Source organism: Coturnix japonica, chromosome 3 (assembly GCF_054131305.1).
Source record: "Coturnix japonica strain WE chromosome 3, WE-NBRP24, whole genome shotgun sequence".
NCBI lineage: Eukaryota > Metazoa > Chordata > Aves > Galliformes > Phasianidae > Coturnix > Coturnix japonica.
Genome location: NC_140665.1, coordinates 54,615,728 through 54,636,888, shown reverse-complemented (window position 1 = coordinate 54,636,888; position 21,161 = coordinate 54,615,728). Strand labels below are relative to the sequence as shown.

The 21,161-nt window shown below is 35.8% G+C and overlaps 1 protein-coding gene across 6 annotated transcripts in view; it reads left to right on the top strand.

Moving 5' to 3' along the window:
• Positions 1 to 21,161, top strand: part of ENPP1 (ectonucleotide pyrophosphatase/phosphodiesterase 1) — a 48,262-nt gene that overhangs the window by 20,434 nt on the left and 6,667 nt on the right. For 2 of the 6 annotated variants that reach the window (XM_015858551.3, XM_085541620.1), the window contains 14 exons: positions 2,736 to 2,815; positions 3,694 to 3,813; positions 4,588 to 4,697; positions 5,829 to 5,894; positions 6,201 to 6,273; positions 7,833 to 7,941; positions 9,062 to 9,193; positions 10,737 to 10,768; positions 11,771 to 11,898; positions 12,896 to 12,965; positions 14,539 to 14,626; positions 16,874 to 17,049; positions 17,594 to 17,645; positions 20,666 to 20,820. In XM_015858551.3, the coding sequence (XP_015714037.3) occupies positions 2,736 to 2,815; positions 3,694 to 3,813; positions 4,588 to 4,697; positions 5,829 to 5,894; positions 6,201 to 6,273; positions 7,833 to 7,941; positions 9,062 to 9,193; positions 10,737 to 10,768; positions 11,771 to 11,898; positions 12,896 to 12,965; positions 14,539 to 14,626; positions 16,874 to 17,049; positions 17,594 to 17,645; positions 20,666 to 20,820 (1,391 nt within the window). Of the gene's footprint in view, positions 1 to 2,735; positions 2,816 to 3,693; positions 3,814 to 4,587; positions 4,698 to 5,828; positions 5,895 to 6,200; positions 6,274 to 7,832; positions 7,942 to 9,061; positions 9,194 to 10,706; positions 10,769 to 11,770; positions 11,899 to 12,895; positions 12,966 to 14,538; positions 14,627 to 15,755; positions 15,873 to 16,873; positions 17,050 to 17,593; positions 17,646 to 20,665; positions 20,821 to 21,161 lie in introns of those variants that run through there. The other 4 variants (XM_085541621.1, XM_085541622.1, XR_014944045.1 and 1 more) reach the window with 3 other exon arrangements.

Genomic DNA, 21,161 nt, shown 5'->3' with positions numbered 1-21,161 from the left:
GGTGGACACTTCTGCTGCGAGTTTGGCATAGGCTCACATTTTAGTCTGTATTGCATAGTGTCTCATAGTTAGGTGGAATGGATTTGAAGAAAATGGAAAATGAGGTAGAAGGCATTTCATTTTGCTTTTAAAAAGAAAAATAAAAAAGAAAAGAAGGAAGAGACTGGGAACAGATCATTTAGAAGGGCTGGTATGTGGCATAGAATTATGATGAATCCGAGAAAACCTTTAGAAAACATTTTCAGAAAAAAATAGAGCTTCATAAATGCAGATATATATATATATATATTTTCCTGTGGATTGTGTAGTGTCTTAGTGAACTTTGAAGTTTCTAAGTAACTTTAGTTACTTTTCCTGTGTCTCTGTTTTGCCTGTGGTCTCTAAAGAACTGGTGGTATTTCTTGTCTGAAAAATATGCCAATCTTGTTGTCATTCATAAATTACTACCTGGTGTGACTGGTTTCAGTTTGACTAAAAATAAAGAAGTAAAAATACTTGCCTTTTTACAGTGGTTGTTACAGCTTGTTCTATTCCGGAGCGTAACAATTCACAGATGTATTTGAGGTTTTGGCTTTTTTTTTTTTTTTTTTAATTCAGTGTTAGAATAAAATGAGGCTTTGAAAAAATTTCGTAAGATGCAGTCATTGAAATTTTCACCATAAGAAGGGCATTGGCTGTAATCAGTGTTACAGCTCTGGCTGAGATACAAGACAGTGGTGTCAAAAAGCATCTGCAGGACTTCTTGGCTGCCATGTCCACTTCCACATGCAGAATTTCTCAGTTCTTTGGTTTGGATAGGTTACAGTGCAACTTTTCTTGGTGACTTCCATAATAAGCTTGTATTTCTGTTTCCGTTGAGCCCATGATAAATTCTAACTACTAAGAAATTCAGTTGCCACAAACAAATCTTTCAGTGTTTTCATCAAAGAGACATGGAGTTTTTGGTGATCAAAAATAAGATTGTTTAAAGATTCTAAAACCAGAATGCCTAATCATGTTTTAGACAGAATAAAATGAAAAACAATATGGATAGAAATGCTATTTCTGTGTTAATTATGCTTTATTAACTATGTTTTCCACTACTCTGGAACACTTTTTGTAAGCTGATTGTCCTTTATAATACACTACAGAGACTAATCAGCCTGATCTTTCTTATAAATCCTTGCTCTCTAAACTCTTTTCCTCAGTAAAGTTGTTGAAAACTCAAATGGGGCCAGTATCCTTCTGTAAGAGAAAAATCATCAGGTGGACAGACATTGGTTTCACTAGGAAGTAGATCATAAGACACTGAGCCTTCAAGTCTCCTTGTGACTGGCATCCCATCCGTCTCTGGTCACTGAAAATGGTGGAAGCTGTCATTTCTGTGAGAGCATAAATATTCCTACAGTATTTTATTGTGCTAGACTGGGTAGTGAAGTCTACCCCTCTGGGAGACTAAAAATCTTAATGGATAAATTGCTTGGCAGTTGCTGAAAGATTGCGCTGAATTCTTCTGAAGGTAGTATTTATCCTTTTAAAGGACTGGTGTTTGAAAGACTTACTGTTTATGAATGATGGCATGTTTTCCATGTTATCTATTGTGACTGCTTACAGTTTCCTTAAATTAGAGTGTTGCCAAATCTCCAGATTTTCCCCTTTAAAACATTCAGTGGCAAGTGCAGCGTTCAGTTGTATTGCTTGCTTGCTTCCAAGTACTGATAGAAGAGAGAAGATAATGGCTATATTTTTAGTTCAGACGTATCTACAGTACAACTCTGTTTCCCTGGAGATCCTTGAGTAGAGTAAATGACTATAAGGCAATATCATAATTTCCCATTCACCAAGTTTTATTACACACCCACACCTGTCTATGCAAAGTGGGGTATTCAGAGTGGTGCTGAGGCTTTTTTGGGAACATATGGATAACCATTATGTGTACACAGAGGTTCAGAGAGGTCATATTCACATGATTCTTTTCCATTGTGATATCATAATTTAAAATAAATCCTTTTGTCTTCAGCCTTCAACTAAGACAACAAACCAAAAATAGGAGTGATAACTCATGGAAAGTATCATCAAAAAAAACCTCTTGAGTTTTGGACAAAATGTGTTCTAAGTGTATTTTTTCTCTAACTTAAAGACAAATCAACCAACCAACAAATAAAACCCACACAATGGCAGTAACTGCTGTTTACGAAAACAACATCAACAACAGATTTGCGGTTGTCTGAAATTCATCAAGTGTGTTGCAGTACCAAAGGAATACAGCCATTTATTTGTTAGTTCAGAACACAAAGAGAACACAAAGGTAAAGAGAATGCCTGTGTAATATGAGAGGGTTTTTATTGCTGGCTTCTTTTTATCTTAATTCCCACAAAGAAACTGAGTTCAACTAAGATGTAATCCAGAGTCCCAGTCCCATAAATTCTAAGTTCTTTGAAATGAAGCTTCTTGTGTTATCAATCTTTTTGTTCACTTTTATAAGTATATATATGACCTAGAGTGTGAATGAAGGAGATCCAGTGGTCTTCTTTCTATAGGATCGTTACTTTGGGCTCTGTAGCATCCATTGATTTTAACACTGTATTTTTGATGTTGTTAATGAAGGCTATTACTTTTTACCAAAAAACAGGTCCCATACATTTGCCTGTGGAAATCTAGGCAGCTAACTTGAGTAAAGTGTTTCTGCATGATAGAAACTTGCTGAGGTTTCTTCATCTGTAATTTAGCTCTTTTGCCTTCTTCCCTCTCTCTAGAAAAATGTGGAACATATACTTCCAGTATGAGACCAGTGTATCCTTCAAAAACCTTTCCCAATCACTACTCCATTGTCACAGTAAGTACTGATGTATACCATGTTCCTGTTACTGAAGAAAATTTATTATCAATTGCCTCCAAGGCAACAGTGTTTTTTTTCTTGTCTAAGTTATTCATTCTGTGATTGATGTTACCTAAACCTGGATAGGGGTGTCCCAGTCCTGACCTAGTAAATTTCTTTTACTTTCTGTGTGTAAGAAGAAAAAAAGACATTTTCAGGTCTGGATGCGGGGCTGGAATCTAGCAGAGCTTTCTTATTCTCATGATGTGAGAGCTAAAAGTCAATTAAATAGTTGAGGATCTGGATCTTCTTTCTTATCTTCCCAGTGCTTTGGACTGTCTTTTGATAAGTGAGCAGGAGCAACAGCAATGAAATTTTTAGTTGTGTTTCCTCCCAAATATCCATGTTTGAGTGTGCAATTGGAAGCATTAACCATGTTCTACAACCACTTTAGAGTATCCCTAAATACAGTGTAGACCTTTAACTCAGCTGCCCATCTTTGTGAAAATTAGTGGGCCATGATGCTTATGAGGGCCCTAACAGTGTTGTTACTGCATCCTTTAATCTAAAAAGAAGCCAACCTGTGTGTTAGCAGAGCAGTAAATCTTTTCAAACTACCTAGCAGCTGGTAACTCAGAACTTCTTTCAGTGTTTACATGATGATTTTCCCTATTTGGAGCTTTCAGCCACTAATACATAATTTTTATTTGAAATGCCTACTTCTTATTACTATTACTTTTCTTTTTTAACTGAGAAGCAGTGAAGAATTAAAAGATAAGATTTGGTTGCAATGAAAGGTACTGATTTTAAATTTGAGAGTCGAATTACTGACGGTAAACAGACATGGTAGTTCTTTTTCTTTACTGCATTGCAACAAGTTTTAATCTCCTTTACAGGGACTGTATCCTGAATCTCATGGTATAATTGATAACAAGATGTATGACCTCAAAAGAAATGCATACTTCACCCTTAAAAGTGAAGAGAAGTTTAATCCAGAGTGGTACCAAGGAGAGCCTGTAAGTATTACTGCACTGCTGTGAGCATACTGCAGTGTATTTTCATATTATTTAATGTCACTTGCTTACATAGCAATGTTGAAAGAGTACAGAGGGTACTTTCAAGTCAGCCAAGAAGGGTTACTCTGCATGGTTAGGAATTGTCATACTAGAGCTGCAGAATTAGGAATGAAGCAGTATAATAGATTTTGTTGAACTTCAGTGGAATTTTCCCCAAGGAAAAAACTAGCTTAAAATAACTAATAAAGATACAAGATTTTGTTCTGTTCTCAATATTAAGTGTGTTTACAGTTAATTAATCTGAGGAAATTGACAGGACAGTTAGTTTTGGTAGTAAGCAGTAGTGAAGGTTTGTATTCTGCCTAAATTACTATTGAGTCTAAAGATGCAGTTCTAGAAGGAAAGCTTGTGGTTCAGTCATACTCCTATTGCAAATCTGCTGAGACTGCCTTCAAAATGAAATGGTGTAGGAAAGGTTAGTTGAGTGCTAGCATGAAGAACAGGAATGGAACAGATACAACCATTTAGTAGTAGTGGGAGGACTAGTGGAAGAGGGAAGAATACTGTTAGACATTGCAGACCATGGAGAAAAAATGGTGCATGAGTCAGATGGGAAAAAAAATAAATAACTGAAAGCAGGAAAAAAACCCTGTACATCATAGAATCCATTGTAAAATTGAAAGAGTTGACCTAACTGTTGTTCCTGTACTTCACAGTACGCATAGTTCCTTGGAACATTCCTGCTCCTTCTTGCTTACAATTATTCTTCTACAGATCTGGTTAACAGCTATGTACCAAGGTCTAAAAGCTGGTACATTCTTCTGGCCTGGATCAGATGTAGCAGTTGATGGGACTTTTCCAGATCTGTATAAAGAATACAATAGGTATGTGAAATCTCATGTCTTGGATTAATATTTTACTTCAACTGTTGCAGTGGGACTAATCACAGAGAAAATATAGAAGTTTTCCTATATTTCTTAACAGTTGTACGCAGTATGGAAGAAAAGTAAGCCCCAAGTAATTCCTTTTCACTGTAGTGTAGGCTGTTTGTCTAATTGTTTTGTTGTTCCTCAGTAAACGTTTTACAGGAAAGGTAGGGAAATAACAGCTTTGAAAAAGTACTGGCTTTTTCATTTATTTTCATTTATACAGGTCTTCTACATGTGTGTTTAGAAATACCCAGTCTATATCTCTTGTAGCATGAATAGATCAAGCCCATGAAAACTCACATCTTACTGATAAGTTGTTCCAATATGAAATAATTTTCATGGCAAATTTTCAAAATATTTCACATTAAACCAGTGATATTTTATTCTGTGATTGGTCTTCATGAAATCACATGGCCTAATGAAAATGCTACATATATCTAGTTATCATCATTTATGTAATAATCTCAGCTCTCTTCCAAGAAGCCAGGGTTTTCATTTCTGTCTTCATATGACCATTCTGTCTTTCTACATCCTTAATATAGCATAGAAATCCTGATTCTTGACTTAATATCAATACTTTTCTTTAGTGACTTGTACATGTTCTGTAACTTTGTGAATGCCTTGGGTTGTTGCAAGTCAGCATGCTTATTGTTGGTTTATTTTAGAAACTGACACAGTTATCTACTTTGTGACATAGTATGAGATCTTGCACTCAGACTATATAGACATAAAATCCAAACCTAAGACTTTTTCAAAACTTAATACAGAAATGAAAACCTAGATGTGGCTTTGTAACTTTTAATCGATTAATCTGTTTGAAAAATAAACTCAAGTAATACTGAGAGCTGAATTCTAATCTCATTGCAGTGAGGAGAACACTGACTACACAGGCTTTAGAACAGGTCATTAACTCTTGAAGAATCCCAGAAAATTAGCACAGATAAACTTGTGTTCTCTTATATATCCATTAATACCATCCCATTGAATACAAATTTCTCTGAAAAAGAACACTAATGTAAAATGTGTGACTAAAATTTTATACATCTTGGGAATATATATAGCTGATCTTCTATTGTTTTGATACAGCTCAATCCCCTTTGAAGAAAGGGTGGTAACTGTTCTTCGCTGGCTGCAGTTACCTGAAGATGAAAGGTAGGTATACAATTGCAAGTGTGAGTTTTGTCCAGTGGCATTGCAATGAAATGCTTTGTAAATACGATTTCTGTTTTAAACAGTCTTAAATGTGACTCTGGCAATGTTGAAGTTCTGTTGATGCAAGCCTGTTTTTATGAGTGGAACCTATTTTTACTGTTACATTTCTCTCTTTCCCTTTAATGTGTTCTGCCTTTGAATGATAGAGTTGTTATTGATATTTTGTATCCATTGTTGAAATGTAATCTCTTCAAGCCGTCTCAATGTGTATGTAAAATATTACATTTTTGGTACTGTTTGATTTAGACCACACTTTTACACTCTGTATTTAGAAGAACCAGATTCCTCAGGCCATAAGTTTGGACCAGTAAGCAGTGGAGTAAGTAATTTCTTTTTTTAATTTGAAGTTTTGACATTATTCTATAATAAAAAATATTCTAACATAAATAATAGGCTGTTTATCTGTAATTAACATTGATACAAAACATGTAATAAACAGCCTATTTAGAAACTCTAACTTTTACATATATATATATTTGCAATAACTTTAATCACCAAAGTGTGTTTGGATATATTGTGTGTTGTTGTATCTGTCTGATACTAATACTTACTGTTGAATTTAGGGAAAAAAGAAAAAAAAAGAAAAAAAAAAAAGAAAAAAACAGGACAAAAACGAACAAAAAACCCAACCCAAAACCCAACACAGCAACAAAAGCACTACCAAAGATTATATAGTTTCACCTTGTCAAAAACAGAGGTTTTAGTGGTGACAGTCCAACTTTGGTGGATAAATATTCATGTTATGATTTTACTGTACAAAGGTTAGGTGAATATTGGTCTTACTGCCCTGAAGTTAGAATTAATGCCTTCTTGGGAAAAGTGATAAAAGGGAAGATATCACAGACTGTAATATAGCTGTTGCATAAGTAAGCAGTCTTCGGGAGTGATCAGTGTTGCAGTTTCCAGGAGTACTAAGTGGTTTTCTATTTTTACAAACAGAAGTGAAAAATGCAAAGGTAAAAGCTCTCCAAAATTCAATAACTTTTTACCGAATGCTTATAAAGCTTGAGGTTCTATCTATATATCTAACCTCAGTGGTGATAGTAATAGAAAGCTCTCAATTTTTCAAGGGCAATTACGAGAACAGTGTTGCTGCCAGGGCTGTTCCAAGTTTGAGGAAGGTTGCTGCAGGCTTGCGTCCTAAGGCATTCGTTGTAGTCCTTGGTTGTACCTCTAATAAATTGACAAACATCCTCAATTTCATACATTAAAACTGCTCTCACTGGCTGTAATCTGATTTTTTTTTTCTTTTTTTTTTTTTCCCAAATGCTTTTAACTGAGAAAATACATGAAAACACGTAGCTTAGTCATAGTGCATAGTGCATGCATGTATGAGGAGCAGAAAAAAATGGGACCAAGAGCTATAGGGATATAGCCAGTCTTCATTAGATGGAGGTAGTTTTGAGTAGCACAGATGCTAGGCACTCTTGAGACACTTGTTCCATTTAGCATGATAGATATACCTCTTGAGCCTGTTCTCAATAAACACAAAGAATATGTGTGTGAAGGATGGAAAACTGAGAGAAGTGGGAATAGACAAGAAGCCAGTTTAATGGGATATTGAGAATGCTTCACTTTTGCCTTCAAATTTTCCCCTTCACTTTGCACTTTTATATGCTCCTCCTTTATGTGCTCCTTGTTGTGGGTTTGAAGGTTGCTGCATAGTTGTTAGTTGCCTTATGTCCTTCACCTATGTCTGAACTGCATCTCATCTTTAATGGTGAGCTTTTTATTTATTATTAGTACATACCTTTGAAGTTTAAATTTATTCCTTCTCTCTAGAAATGTGGAGTATATTGGTGTGTTGTTTTTTTTTTTTTAAATTTCAGTTAAAATGTTTAAGAAGGTACTTGACATACCTAACTTTTGTCCTTGCAGGTCATTTTGGCATTGCAGAGAGTAGATGCTATAGTTGGGATGCTGATGGATGGTCTCAAACAGATGAACTTGCATAAATGCCTGAATATTATTTTTATATCAGATCATGGTAAATTTGTCGCTATAAAATATATCACACTTTTGAAAGGCTTTTATAAAGTAATATGCTGAATTTATTCTTGTACATTTCTGGTAATGGTGACATATAAAATATGTTTTATATTGTGAAGATGGCATAAGAGACAATCATTTTAGGTAGGAATTAGACTATGAGTGTGAGGAAAAGAAGAGAAGAACACAGGGGACACCTGGTAAGAGAAGTAAAAAAAATGAATTGAAAAAAAAACAGGTTTTGTTTTATTCTTTTAACTACACTACACAGTGTAAAAAAAAACAACTGTGAGTATAAAACTTGGATTTACTTCTGTAGTATCTTTTCTATGTTTCTTTAATTATTTTTATAATAAGAGCTAAAAAGTTGTATCTTTCACCATTCCATTTTTTCAACTTTGCTTGACAAATGAAAGTACACTTTGATACAGCATAGGACCAACTTGCAGAACTCACTGTCACTGGGAATGATTTATGCCAAATACACATGCATGTTTAAAATATCAGATCATCTTAAAGCTCATACAGCTCCAAACCCTGCTGTGGGCAGGGCTGCCCCCTCACCAGCTCAGGCTGCCCAGGGCTGCATCCAAGCTGGCCTTGAACACCTCCAGGGATGGGGCACCCACAGCTTCTTTGGGCAGCCTGTGCTACTGCCTCACCACCTCCTGAGTAATAACTTTCTTCCTAATATCTAATCTAAATCTCCCCTCTTCTAGTTTAAAGCCTCTTGTCTTATCAATATTTGGTCTCATCTTTACCAGTGTTCTTAGACATGTGATTTCTTTCTCTTTGAGAAAAATTTGTCCACTTAGTCAGAGTGACTTTCTGGGCTGAAGAAATGGATATATGCGTGTATATACACTTGCATACATATATACATGTATACATATATATATGTATGTGTGATGTTTTACACTTGCTATGTGCAAGTGTATTGTGGTATCCTTGGATCACATGTCTTGGCATTGCTGAATTAAGAAATGAAAAAGTAAAAAGGCCTGATATATTGCATATATGATTTCTACAGCTTAAGTTGTGTGTCTTATATGTCTCATCAGTAAGAATGCTCGAAGCTGATACTTTCACTTTTGAATGAAATATACTTCCTTGTGCAGGGATGGAAGCAGGGAGTTGCAGAAAAACAGCGTATCTGGACAGCTACCTGGACAATGTTGAAGATTTCCTGTTAGTACCTGGTCCTGCAGCTCGCCTTCGACCTAATAAAGTTCCAGATGAGTATTTCTCTTGTATGTAGTTGTTAAACTTATTTTTATTACTTGGTTATACATTTTAGTGCTTTCTGAATACAAACTTAAGATTTACATAATACACTGGTAAACCTGAGCGAAGCTCAGCTGGGGATAACCTGGGTAATAATGAAAGGAAAATACTAAGTGGTGCACACATCCTTTTAAAGACCATTTTGCTTTGTAGGGCCAAAAGTGTACACAAATCCTACAATTTCCTTTTGCTTGTGAACAACTACAGATGCTCTTGCTATGTGAAAGACATTCTTTTGAATCAGATCTCAAGATAGCCCCCTAATCCTCCATCATGTCTCACCTTATTTGGTGAATTACAAATTCATACATGTTTAAATGTATAATATGCTTTATTTCTGACTTCAAGTAACATTAGTTTTAAAAAAATATATATTTTGCATATTATTTTTATGATAATTATCTTTCCTTTTTATTAAAAATGAGTTTTCTCCTAGTGGCCTGACATCAGATCAGTGGAGTAAACTGTAAAAGAAGATAATCAACTTCAGTAAAAATCATACTTAAATAATAAATACTTAATAATAAATAATACTTTAAAAAGTTTAACTTCATTATGCAGTCACATTGCAGAGGAACACTTGATATCTCCAGGTTTTGATTGTTTTTAATGTAGAACATGAGTGTTTCCTTCATGTTTCATATTTCTTTTAGGGAAGACGTGCTTTTTCCGTTTAAGTTATTCTCCAAGCTTGTTAAAACTTGTATGCATCAACCCCAGTAACTTTTATTCCTGTTTATGCCATTTCTTGGTGCTATTCTAAACAACTTCAAATGTTTCCATGGAGAATGTGGGATTCAACTGCACTTCCAACTTCTGTCTGGATAAAGAAGTTCAGGGGGAAGAAAAGCAGAGCATCTTCTGCTAGTGATATATGTACTGTTTTCCTCAAGTAACATAGCTGTATTTGTAGCGCTACATATATCTCTGAAGGAATTATTAATAGTTCCTTGCAAGCATAATCCTTTATGTACTTCAGTCAAGCATTGAACATCAGACTTAGGGCAGATTAACTGTGAAATGTAACGTTCCTCTGTGACACGAAATGTCAAGCTAAATGATGTAATGCCCCCTTTTGGCTTCAGTCTAAGAATCTGAATCTTGGCTAGCTTGCACTTGGCTTTTCTTGCTAAGGATATTTGCCAGACAAGACTGCAGTCCTGGTTGTTTTATTTGTTTCCTTTTTTCCTTAGTTTTATTAGCAAGCAGGAAAATTCTGGCTTAATTAGCACAGCACTTAGCTGCCTTTTTTTTTATGTGAGGGCATACTTCTCTCATTATTTTTCTGATGTAGCTGATATTCTTTAAAAATATAAGACTGTAAGTAAGCAAGGGAGGTGAACTAAAATTTCACAGAAGCAATAGTTGAATAGTTCTTTTGTTACAGATAGTTTTTGTTCTGGAAAATTTTTGAAATTGAGGTAATTAAGTTACATAAGGAAAATGCTTTCATTTTACATCTGATCTTTTTTAACTTAGGTGACTAATTCTTACATATGATTCTTCCAGTTAATTATGAAGGCATTGTCAGAAACCTCACAGTAAGTATCGTCTTATTTGCTGTTCTAGCATTATTTCTACTAGGCATTTTATAGCATTAGCTATTTTCTAGTCTGCTGAAATAACATCTGGACTTTGAGTCCGTGACTTTCTACATGCTATAAAGTTAACAACAAAAACGTAGTTCCATGTAAAAGAAGGTCAAAGTTTATTAGGGTATCATATGGCTGTCTCTGGTTATGTACTAAGGTTTTGTTTTCATCTGTTTTCACTAACTCTTACCTAATGCTATAATCACGTTGCTCTTCATAACTTGTGCTTCTGGACCATGCTGGCTGAAAGCCACATCCATGTGAATCTTAACTCACACCTGTTTGATAAACAGCTTTTAGTTGGACAGTGATATCTTCTTGTCAACTCCAACTTGAACTTAACTATTCCTGATTCTGTTCTCATCCCTGCACCATAACCTGTTGTTAGCTTCTCAGCTGTGCAGACATCACTGTCAGTGAGAGCTATGTTGTTTGTGTAGATGAATTCAAAGTTCTACTTTTGCATATGTGTTGTTTTTAACAATGAATGGATCGTAAGCAGTTAGAATAAAATGATTGTCCTGGAATGACCAATCTAAAAAATGTTTCAGTATCTGTGACTCCAGTATTACAGAAGTGTAAGGTTATTTTACTGGATACTCTCCTACCACTTGAAAGTATAATGTTTATGACTCAGCATAATTGAATGTCGCAGTGTACAGTTTGATTATGTACAAATGTAGACTGTAAGCAAAAAAACAACAAGTGTAAATGATTTCAATAATCACACAAATATTCTTTTAATAACTGCTAAATGCAAAAGCAGTTCCTATTTGTTATTTAAGTATTAACTAATATTTATGTGCCCTGTTACTCCAAACATGGTGTCCCATTGTTCTTACAAGAAGCTACTGCATACCCTTTGTAAGAGAAGTGCTAAGAACTGTGCATGAAATAAAGAAATCTTTGATTGAATGTGTTGTGTTTATATTTTAATTTTAAATATTTCAGTGCATAGAACCAAATCAGCCGTTCAAAGCTTACATGAAGCAGTTTCTACCCAAGCGTTTCCATTATGCCAATAATGACCGGATTGAACCGCTGCACTTTTATTTAACTTCTCAGTGGCAACTAGCTAGGTAAGTTACAGTTTTCTGTACTTCATTATACAGCAAAGATATCATTGTTTTCTTGTAGTCTTTGACATATAGCTGCATAGAGTTCAATGGCAGCTATTGGAGCCTGGAATTCTTGTTTGTCTTAGCAAAGAGATGTTGCAGAGAAGCCAGCCTTTTCTCTGAGTTTGTGCTCACCTGAGAAAGCTCACTTCTAATCTCACAGCTATGGATAATCTCCTGGCTGAGTAGTGCAAATACTCAGTCACAAATATTAGAAACTAAGGTCCCTATTGTATTGTGAACATCTTGCCATACTTTAGGAATTTCCAAACTGAGTCCTGGTAAACATGTGTGTAACTGCTGTTGTTGAAGCAATCACGTGAATGAACCATGCTGAACTTAATGAACATACTGTTCTGATCAATGAACAACTCCCATAATAATGGCAACTGCTGTAGTAATGCAGTTTTGAACACCTCTGTGATACCTCAGGGCTTTCAACACCAAAGAGTTTTTCAGCCCATGTATTCAGTAAGTACTGCCATGTAACAGTGAAATGTGTATAAGTCTTGCAAATCAGGTTTGAGTTTCTGAAAATAAACACATTTCGATAATATATGTGAAACTGACATATGTTTGAAACTTGTTTTTTATTAGACGATAAGATGCCCGGCTGAATCCTCTGAAGTGCATAACTGTTTATTTTGTGTACTATCAAGTTCTTTTACTCAAATGCCAGTGAAATGTTAATTTCTTAGCCTGAGAACAAACATTTTCTTCATATATCATCTGATTTTTGACTTTAAGCAACTCTAAGACAGACTCTTGTGAATTCCAGAGGAATAATATCTGTAGAGGAAACTCTCATTCTGATTCAAAAGGCATTTTTTTCTAGAGCTTGAAGACTTTCTGTTCCCTTTGGAAAAACTCTAATATCTTTAAATAACAAGTAAATAGTGCATCACGGAATGTTAAAGTTTGTAAAGCGTGAATTATATGCACTGTGAATTTTTAATAGGAAACCGCTTGAGATTAAAAGTTGCACGGGTGGATTCCATGGCTCAGATAATCGCTTCCCAAATATGCAGGTAAGGCTTGAAAACTTATATTGGCTTTTATTTTTAGCATCTTCTGATTTGAATATTGTGGTTGCTGAGGTTTGAAATTTATTTATTGTCGAGATCTGGCACTATTCAATCTGTGCTTCAGAGATTTGACTTTTGCTGATGAGAATATAAAGAGGTATCCAATTGTTTTGTTACAGCATTAAAAGCAGGAAAAGAGAACTTATCTTTTCAGAACTTCAAATATAGGAATCATAGGAATCATAAAATACAGGAGAATTCAAATTGGAAGGGATCTCAGGAGGTCTCATAGTCTTATCTGCAACTCAAAGCAGTGTTAGCTGTGAGGTCAGACCAGATTACTCATGATTTCATGCAATTGAGTCTTGAAAGCTCTTGAGTTCAGAGACTGAACAACCTCTGCAGCTCCTTCCACTGCTTTACTGCTCATGGTATAAATGGATTTAACAATAGCCAGATTGAAACTTTTTTGTTTCAAGTTATGCCTGTTGTCCCTCTGCCTCCCACCATGTAGCACTGAGGAGCATGGTCCTTAATAGCATCCCTTAGCCAGACAAGTCTGGTCTCTATTCACCTACAGTTTTGGTAGCAACCATTGTAGAGTGACAACCTGTCTTATGCGTACATCTCAGAAAAAGAACAGCCTCTTTTTTCACATAGCTATGAAATCAGAGACAATTGAATTGTTTGCAGAGTGCTTTGAGATTATGTGTTGAATGCAAAGCATGCATCATTGCTCAGTATCTATGCAACACAGGTAGATGAAAGCTTTATTTATAAAAAAAAAAAAAAAAAAAGCTGAATATCTGAAGCTAAATTTAAAAATGATCTTGTCATAAGTTGAGCATAAGCATTTGCTGTCCTCACCCCCTTGTTTTTCCTCCTGCAGCAAACCCCGCTCTTTGTTAGAGTTAACTTCGTGTGGCTGCAGAGTTAAGTAGGTCAGGGAACTGAACCAAATGAAAAAGAGCCAGGAGGAAAAAATATTAAGTGTTTTGAGCTGGCTGAGTTCCTGGATTGGGTTCACTGTTTGGCTACACAACTGCTTGTGCCAGCCCAGCTCAGGAAGTGGTGCAAGAAGTATAAGAGATAAAAGTCTTGGATCTTGCATTTGCTTCATCCGTTTAAAGCATTACTACCAACAGATGTTTTTATAGCCTTGAATTAAAAGCTCCCAAATTGTTTACAAGGCATGCAAAGTGATGGTTATTTTGGCTCTACATTTCCATTAAGTCATTTAAGCCATTTGAGAGAATGAAGTTCTTCAAAAGCAGAGGGAAGCAAAGAACTTCATAAATGGCTGAAGGCATCTTTTAAGGGCAGTGGTGAGGCAGAATCGAGTTTCCTAATGCTCATTGACTACTTCTTGAATTTATTCCTACATCTTTCAAATTCTGTTTATATGCGTTTTGCCGGAAAAACACATTTCCTTTTTTAAGAAAAGCATGCTTTTAGCTTGATCCATTCTATGTTACTAAAGTACAGATAAGTTCCTTTAAAAAAAAGTTGGAATGTGAAAATATTTTCAGTTTCAGCCTGTCTTTAAGAGAGTTCCCCTTTTCTCTGTGAACCCTAGGCTATCTTTATTGGTTTTGGACCGGGATTCAAATTTCAAACTCAAGTTGATCCATTTGAAAACATTGAAGTATATAACTTAATGTGTGGTAAGTACAATTGATGAAGGTCGTCTTTGTTTGTTAAAAACATAAAATCTTTTGGGTGTCATAAATGTTTTAGTAACAAACTTCTAAATGTCCTTAGAAATTAAGATTTTCTTCCAATTTTCACTAGTACCTGAGAAATATTCAGCTTCTAAAAGACTAATTCCTATTGAGGCTGTGCTATTCAGGCTGTTTGTATCTGTATTTTCCACCAGTCACTGTGCACATTCCTCTGACCTGCTCCAAACTGACATTTTGACTCACCAGTATTAAAACTACCCTACACAACCTTCCTCTTGCCAAAAACACACCCTCCCTTTCTTTCTCCTGTTTAACTAGAGGCTTAATTCAATAACGTTACCTTATTCTGGCAGAGCAGAAATAATTATCATAGTATGTGAATGGAGGTATGGGTTCAGCTGCCAGGCAGCTCATTTCCAGGAAGTCTGAGTCATGCTCTGCTGCCCCATCCAGTTTTTCATACACTTGAACAATCCTTGTATGTTCTACCATGTGTATTCTTATTATGTGCTTCCCTTTATCATATTTTCAATTTTTTATTGCCTTGTTTTGGATAGGTTTTCAATTTAGTTAACTGAAATTGAGATTTCTGTTTTTTAAAATTGATCGATACAGTACACCTTCTTCATTCACATAATAAGCCTTCTCCCAAACTCACTGATGCCTGTCATTCAATTTGTGTACTGGGGGTTTGGGTGTTTCCCTGTCCATTCTCATTATTTCATAGGGCCACAATTTTTTTGGTGTGTTTTAATAAACAGTAACTCTCTCATTAATCTACAGTCACATGACTTTAAGAGTGTTACTTTAAAGCTTGTTGTCTCTTTGATTGCATAGCTGCAGTGGATAAGTTCCCCATTTCTCTATGGTTTTTCACTGCACCAGAGAAGAGGGTTTCATTTCAGAAAATCAGACACCTTGCTGCCCTCCTTTTTTTCACCCTTTCAGACACAATGTTACTGTTAATTTCTGTGTCCCTTCTTTGTCCTCTTTCATGGTTTCTCTACGAATCCATCGCTATTTTTTTTTTTTTTTCTGCCAAGTTCATTTATTCCCCTGGAGGTCTTCACCTGTTTTCCATTATCTCCTGCCTCCTTCTCTCTCCTACCAGGAACCATGCTTGCTCTAACACCTGCTTCTGTGAGAGACAATTTATTACCAAAGGGTATGATCAAGAAAGCAGTTAACGGGAACACTGCACATGCTTGAGATCAGTGGCAATGTTCAGGTATACCATATTTAAGCCATGTGTTTAAATTCTTTACTGGAGTAGGAAACAGGCTATTTTCAGGAAGTATGCATCTCACACCCTGGTGTGCTTTGATGTCTTCTCATGTTGTAGTTGATTTCTTTGAGCCTTCTTCTAATGCTTCCCTGTTCCCTTCTGTATATGTTGTGTGGGAGTCCTTACTGACATCTCACAGAAGCAACTTCAGTGGTAGATCAGACTTCTTAGGTTTACTCATTAAGGTCCAGATTTCTTCCATCCTGCATAGGAGTTAATAGCCAGCACCTTTACTTTTAGATAGAAAATGATGAAGTGAGGCAACTTACTAAAAGTTCTCCTTGCCCATGCTTTAGGTAACTTCTGGACTGCAGAAAGGCATATTCTTTCAGTCAGGTCCCTATGATTTCTCTTGGAAGCCTCTGACTGCACCTTCTTCAGAGGCAGCCAAAGAGAAATACTACTTGCATTTGTGCAGTGTGTCAGTAGTTAAAGCACAAACACCAAATACATACAGCTGATTGTCTTGTCTGAATGAAGGAATTTCACCTCACGTTTTTCTAAGTGTTCAAACTGCCTGACTTTACAAAATTGTAGCATGGCTTGGGTTGGAAGGGATCTACTCTGATCCCAGTGGGTGGCAACCCTAACCATTGTAGAAGACTGTAACTTTAAGGTCCCTTCCATCCCAAGCATTCAGTGATTCTGCAGATGCATTATATGATTTTATTTCTTTCTTTCTTTTTTTTTCTTTTTTGAGTGCGTGCTTATTCTGTACTTCCTTGCAAGCAGACTAATTCCATCCTGAGCCCTACCTGAGAATGTATGTGCTTTCTTTTAAAGTGCTTGCATTGTTTTTCCTTTCAGTTGTTCTGAATAGCAAGCAGTACAGGATTAACTCACTCTTGCTTGTAATTGACCATAATTGCTATCACAATACAAGCAGCAATGTATTATAGTTTTATGTATTATAGTTTTGTCCTGTTACTTGAATTCTTTCATAGACTTGCTTGATTTGAAGCCAGCCCCAAACAATGGAACCCATGGACGCCTAAATAATCTCTTAAGGAATCCTGTTTACATCCCTCACCATCCCAAAGAAACAAGCCATCCTTCTGAATGCTCTTTTGTGGGACAAAGAACCTTTCCAGTGAGCCTTGGCTGCTCCTGCAGGACAGCAGTACGTACCAAAATGGTTGAAGTCATTGAGGCACATGTCTCTGTTCTATTCAGAGTGACACTCTAGATTCTCTAGTAAAAATATTTATCTTATGGTTTTGCTACCTGTTTTTTGTTTTGATCCGGTCTCAGAATCATGTCTTGCCTGGGTTTAGAGAGCCTATATTTGCACATTCATTTTTTGAAGTTTCCTAATGTAAAGCAACATTCAGCTCTGAAGAGCATGGAAAACACTGCAGAAGCAAACTTTGATGGGAAAAACATTTAGTTATTACTTGGTTCACTTTACTACATTGAAATTTCTGTGACTATGTTGTATGCTTGGGGTTGGTTTTCAAAGATGTTGATTCACTTGTGGCAAAAACAGTGTGTTTCTGCTCATTCTCCATAGCTCCTCTGCAGTACATGTCTGTGAGTTTTGTGCAGGGATAACTTGCAAGGCGAATGTGTTATGTTTATTATTTTAAGTGGTGGAATATAAATATAAAGATGTGCTTTGTGAAACACATAATAAAAAAATCAATATTTTTGCTTTATAATTATAGGGCTTGCCAGTAAGAGATTTTCATCAGCGTTTAAATCTTACTGAAACAGAAGGTAAGACCTTTAGCTTGTAAAATAGAATGATAATAAAAATGTGAGGATGATTAAAAATGTAGCTCTGTCATATATATGTAGGATTCAGACACAGTCCTACTGAACCGTGTGTTCTCAAGTACTACATGTGTATCTGTGTATATGTGTCTTTATGGTGCATGTTATTGCCTGGAATACTTGAAGTATCCAACACTGAAGTAATGAGCACTCCAGACTGAGAAGCAAAAGTGGTAGATGGGTAACAGTGTAATAAGAAATCCCTGTAAATATTGGCATCATGATGGAAACGTACTTCTAAGGAAACACAGAAGTGGTTTTAAATCATTGTTTGCTGTGCTAATGCTGTATTTCAGTTCTGTGAGCACACATGTTTGAGCTGCAGTTTGTGAGGCCATATATATATTTATAACTTGTAAAACAAAACACATTAAATAATGGAAAGGAAGTTGTAATCTAGCCCTTCGTGCTAACACCTTAAAAAATGCAGCCATAGCAGTTAAAATTGTCATAAAGGAAAATAAGTTGATAGAAACCTTGCCAGGTGTTTTCTCATTGGAACCTTGTTTCTTAAGCAAATAGCCTCTGTATTTGTTGAGAACCTGCTGTAGCTCACTGTTAATAACTGGATTTATGTCAGCTACAGGCAGGATCCAGTGCTTGATGCTTATTCAGGACTAATTTAAGCCTTCTTTTGACTTGTATAGTTTGTCCTGGCACAAAAAATGAATAATTTTTTTGAGCCTTTTCCATTGACAGCAGGGCATCTTTTTAAATGTGTCCCAAAGACTTTTAAAAACCACTCTTTGGCATTGCAACATGCATGAGAGCAGCAAAGTGAAATCCAGTCAGTAGGATACAGAAGCATGTGCTTTCCTCATAGCATTTCACTGAAACAAACTGTTAGTATGTAGGTGGAAGCCTGATTTCTCCTGCTCTGGAGAAATATGCCAGGCGTGTGATACGTTTTGGTCCCATTTTATAAATTACTAATCAAAAGTTCTATCCCTATGCTTCTGAAACACTGGGATTTTAGCTTGGATTATCAGTGAGACCTAGGTTGCCAGTGATGTTACTAAAAGTAATTCACTTTTAAGTCATATGAATCCTGCACTTATTACATACATTTCCTCCATCTGTAACACCTTCTCTAACAGCCAGCCTCAATACTCCTTAAAAATATTCAGAGTTTATTCATTACCTCTGCACATTCTGACATTATTATAACTTGACAGCCATATAAGAGCAATTAACTACTGCTTCTTTAAGTTTTATGGGAAAAACAAAAAAACAAGCAAACAAAAACCAAAAACCTAAAATGGTTGTCTTTTCCATGATGGGTAGGGAAATAAATGTCATGAGCTTAACTTCATGTTTTGTTGAAATTTGGAATTGAATTCCTCATTTAAAACAATTGCTTTGAAGATTTGTGGATGGCAGTGACCTACTTAATGGTGAACATACCTGAAGCTTTGGTCCCCCTCTTTATAATTCCATTCATTTAACAATTGAAAACATTTGCATATTCAGTAGTGAAGTAATATTTTTTATAATTTTGAGATATTTTCATGATGTGCTGGTTTTTCTTTGTTTTTATTTTACACTAGAGAACCAGAAACTTGCAAATATTATTTTTTTGCTGTTTCTAGCCTAAATAAATAAATACTTGATGTTTTTATGGAGTTAATGTTTATCTTCAAAACTCTGGAACCTTTTGCTGACATTTTTGGACAGCAGCAGGTGAATGAAGGATCACATGTTTCATACGATTATGTTCTGTTGCATTTTTTTTTCCCACTTAATTATTTTAAGAATCTTAAGAAAAGTATACTGTAAAGCATCTCTGTTGCCAACTCTGCTTTTCTGTTCAGCTTCTTTTTAATGACTTCCCTTCTTTTTACCCCGCATACATTGTTTCTGTTACAGTTTTAAAGGAAAGTCTTTACAGCTCTGTTGGATGAGGTAGTTGTGAATGAACATAAACAGGCATTGCCCTAGGCAAGGATCTGCCAGAAACCCTGTGCAGTATCTTAGAGATACTTTTTTTTTTTTTTTTTGTATGCAAACATTGTAGAGAAGCCTGGTCTGAGAGAGAGGGGAGGAAAGGGTTTTATGACCATCACAGTCATTAAAAAATCGAAGAATCATAGAATTCTAGAGTTGGAAGGGACCTTCTAAGGTCATCTGGCCCAAACACCCTGAAATGAACAGAGAAACCTGCAGCTAAATGAGGTTGCTCAGAGTCCTGTCCAGCCTGACACTGAGTGTCTCTGGGGACAGGACATCCATCATCTCTCTGGGCAACCTGTTCTACTGCCTCACTACTCTTACTGTAAAAAACTTCTTCCTTATATCCAATTTAAATCTCCCCTCCTTAAGTTTGAAACCATTTCCCCTTGTCATATCACAAGAGACCCTGCTAAAGAGTTTTTCCCCTTCTTTTATGTATCTCCTTTTGAGTCCTCATGTATCTGAAAATGTTAACCATTATTTCATGGTATTATTCATTTAAAGGACAATGAAATGTAGAGCCATAAATGTCATTTCTTCAAATAGCTTGTGGTTTTTACTGAAACAGCCCGTTCAAAAGATTTGAAATCACCACAATTGGTTTATTTCCCAGCTAAATGTTAAGTAAAAGCAGATCCTATGTTGTGTATTTGTATAAAAGCACAAAGTCAACTATGACTAAAATTTGTGCTTTATATCCATCTACTATTTTTAAAATGTCAAAATGTGGTATTTTAAATACACTGTAAAATTGAGCATTGTACATTTGAGTTATGGATATTGGCATTTTTCTTTATATTAGTATTTTCAGTTAATTTGTTGCCTTATTGCAGAAACTAGACCTTTGATACATGAATATATCTTTTTCTTTATTTGTTTGTTTTTTTTTTTTTTGCTTTTGTTCCATTACTATGATTTCTCTATTTAGCAAGTGAAAATGGGTAATTTTTAAAGACAAATGTTCTTAACAACTGTTATTGATTGAAATGTAACAAGCACTATTTCTACTCCAGTTAAGAAGACAGAGACACTCACTTTGCCCTATGGACGGCCCAGGGTTCTGCAAAAGAAACATAATTACTGCCTCCTTTACCATAACCGCTATGTAAATGGGTACAGCAAGGACTATAAGATGTCTCTGTGGAGTGCGTACACTGTTAACAAAAATGTAAGTATCTGAAGAAATGTTAGAAGCAACCTTGAAAGATAAAAAGCTTGAATGACAGCTATTCCCAAACACTTTCCAGAATAGGAGTTGGCTTTGACTCCTTCCTTTTTCTTGGCATAAGCTTTTGCCTCTGTAGAGAACAGATCCACCAGGAAGTGAGGAGACCATTGCCATTGGTACTGAGAGATCCTATGAATCTGCACTGACCCCACTGTTTGGCAATGTTGATCTGCTATAGCAGTCTACCAGATAAAGCAGTGTACGGAATGATGTAGGACTCTTTTGAAATGATAATCTCTGGGCTATCTGATGCCTTGATTGAATCCTACCCTCAGATGATC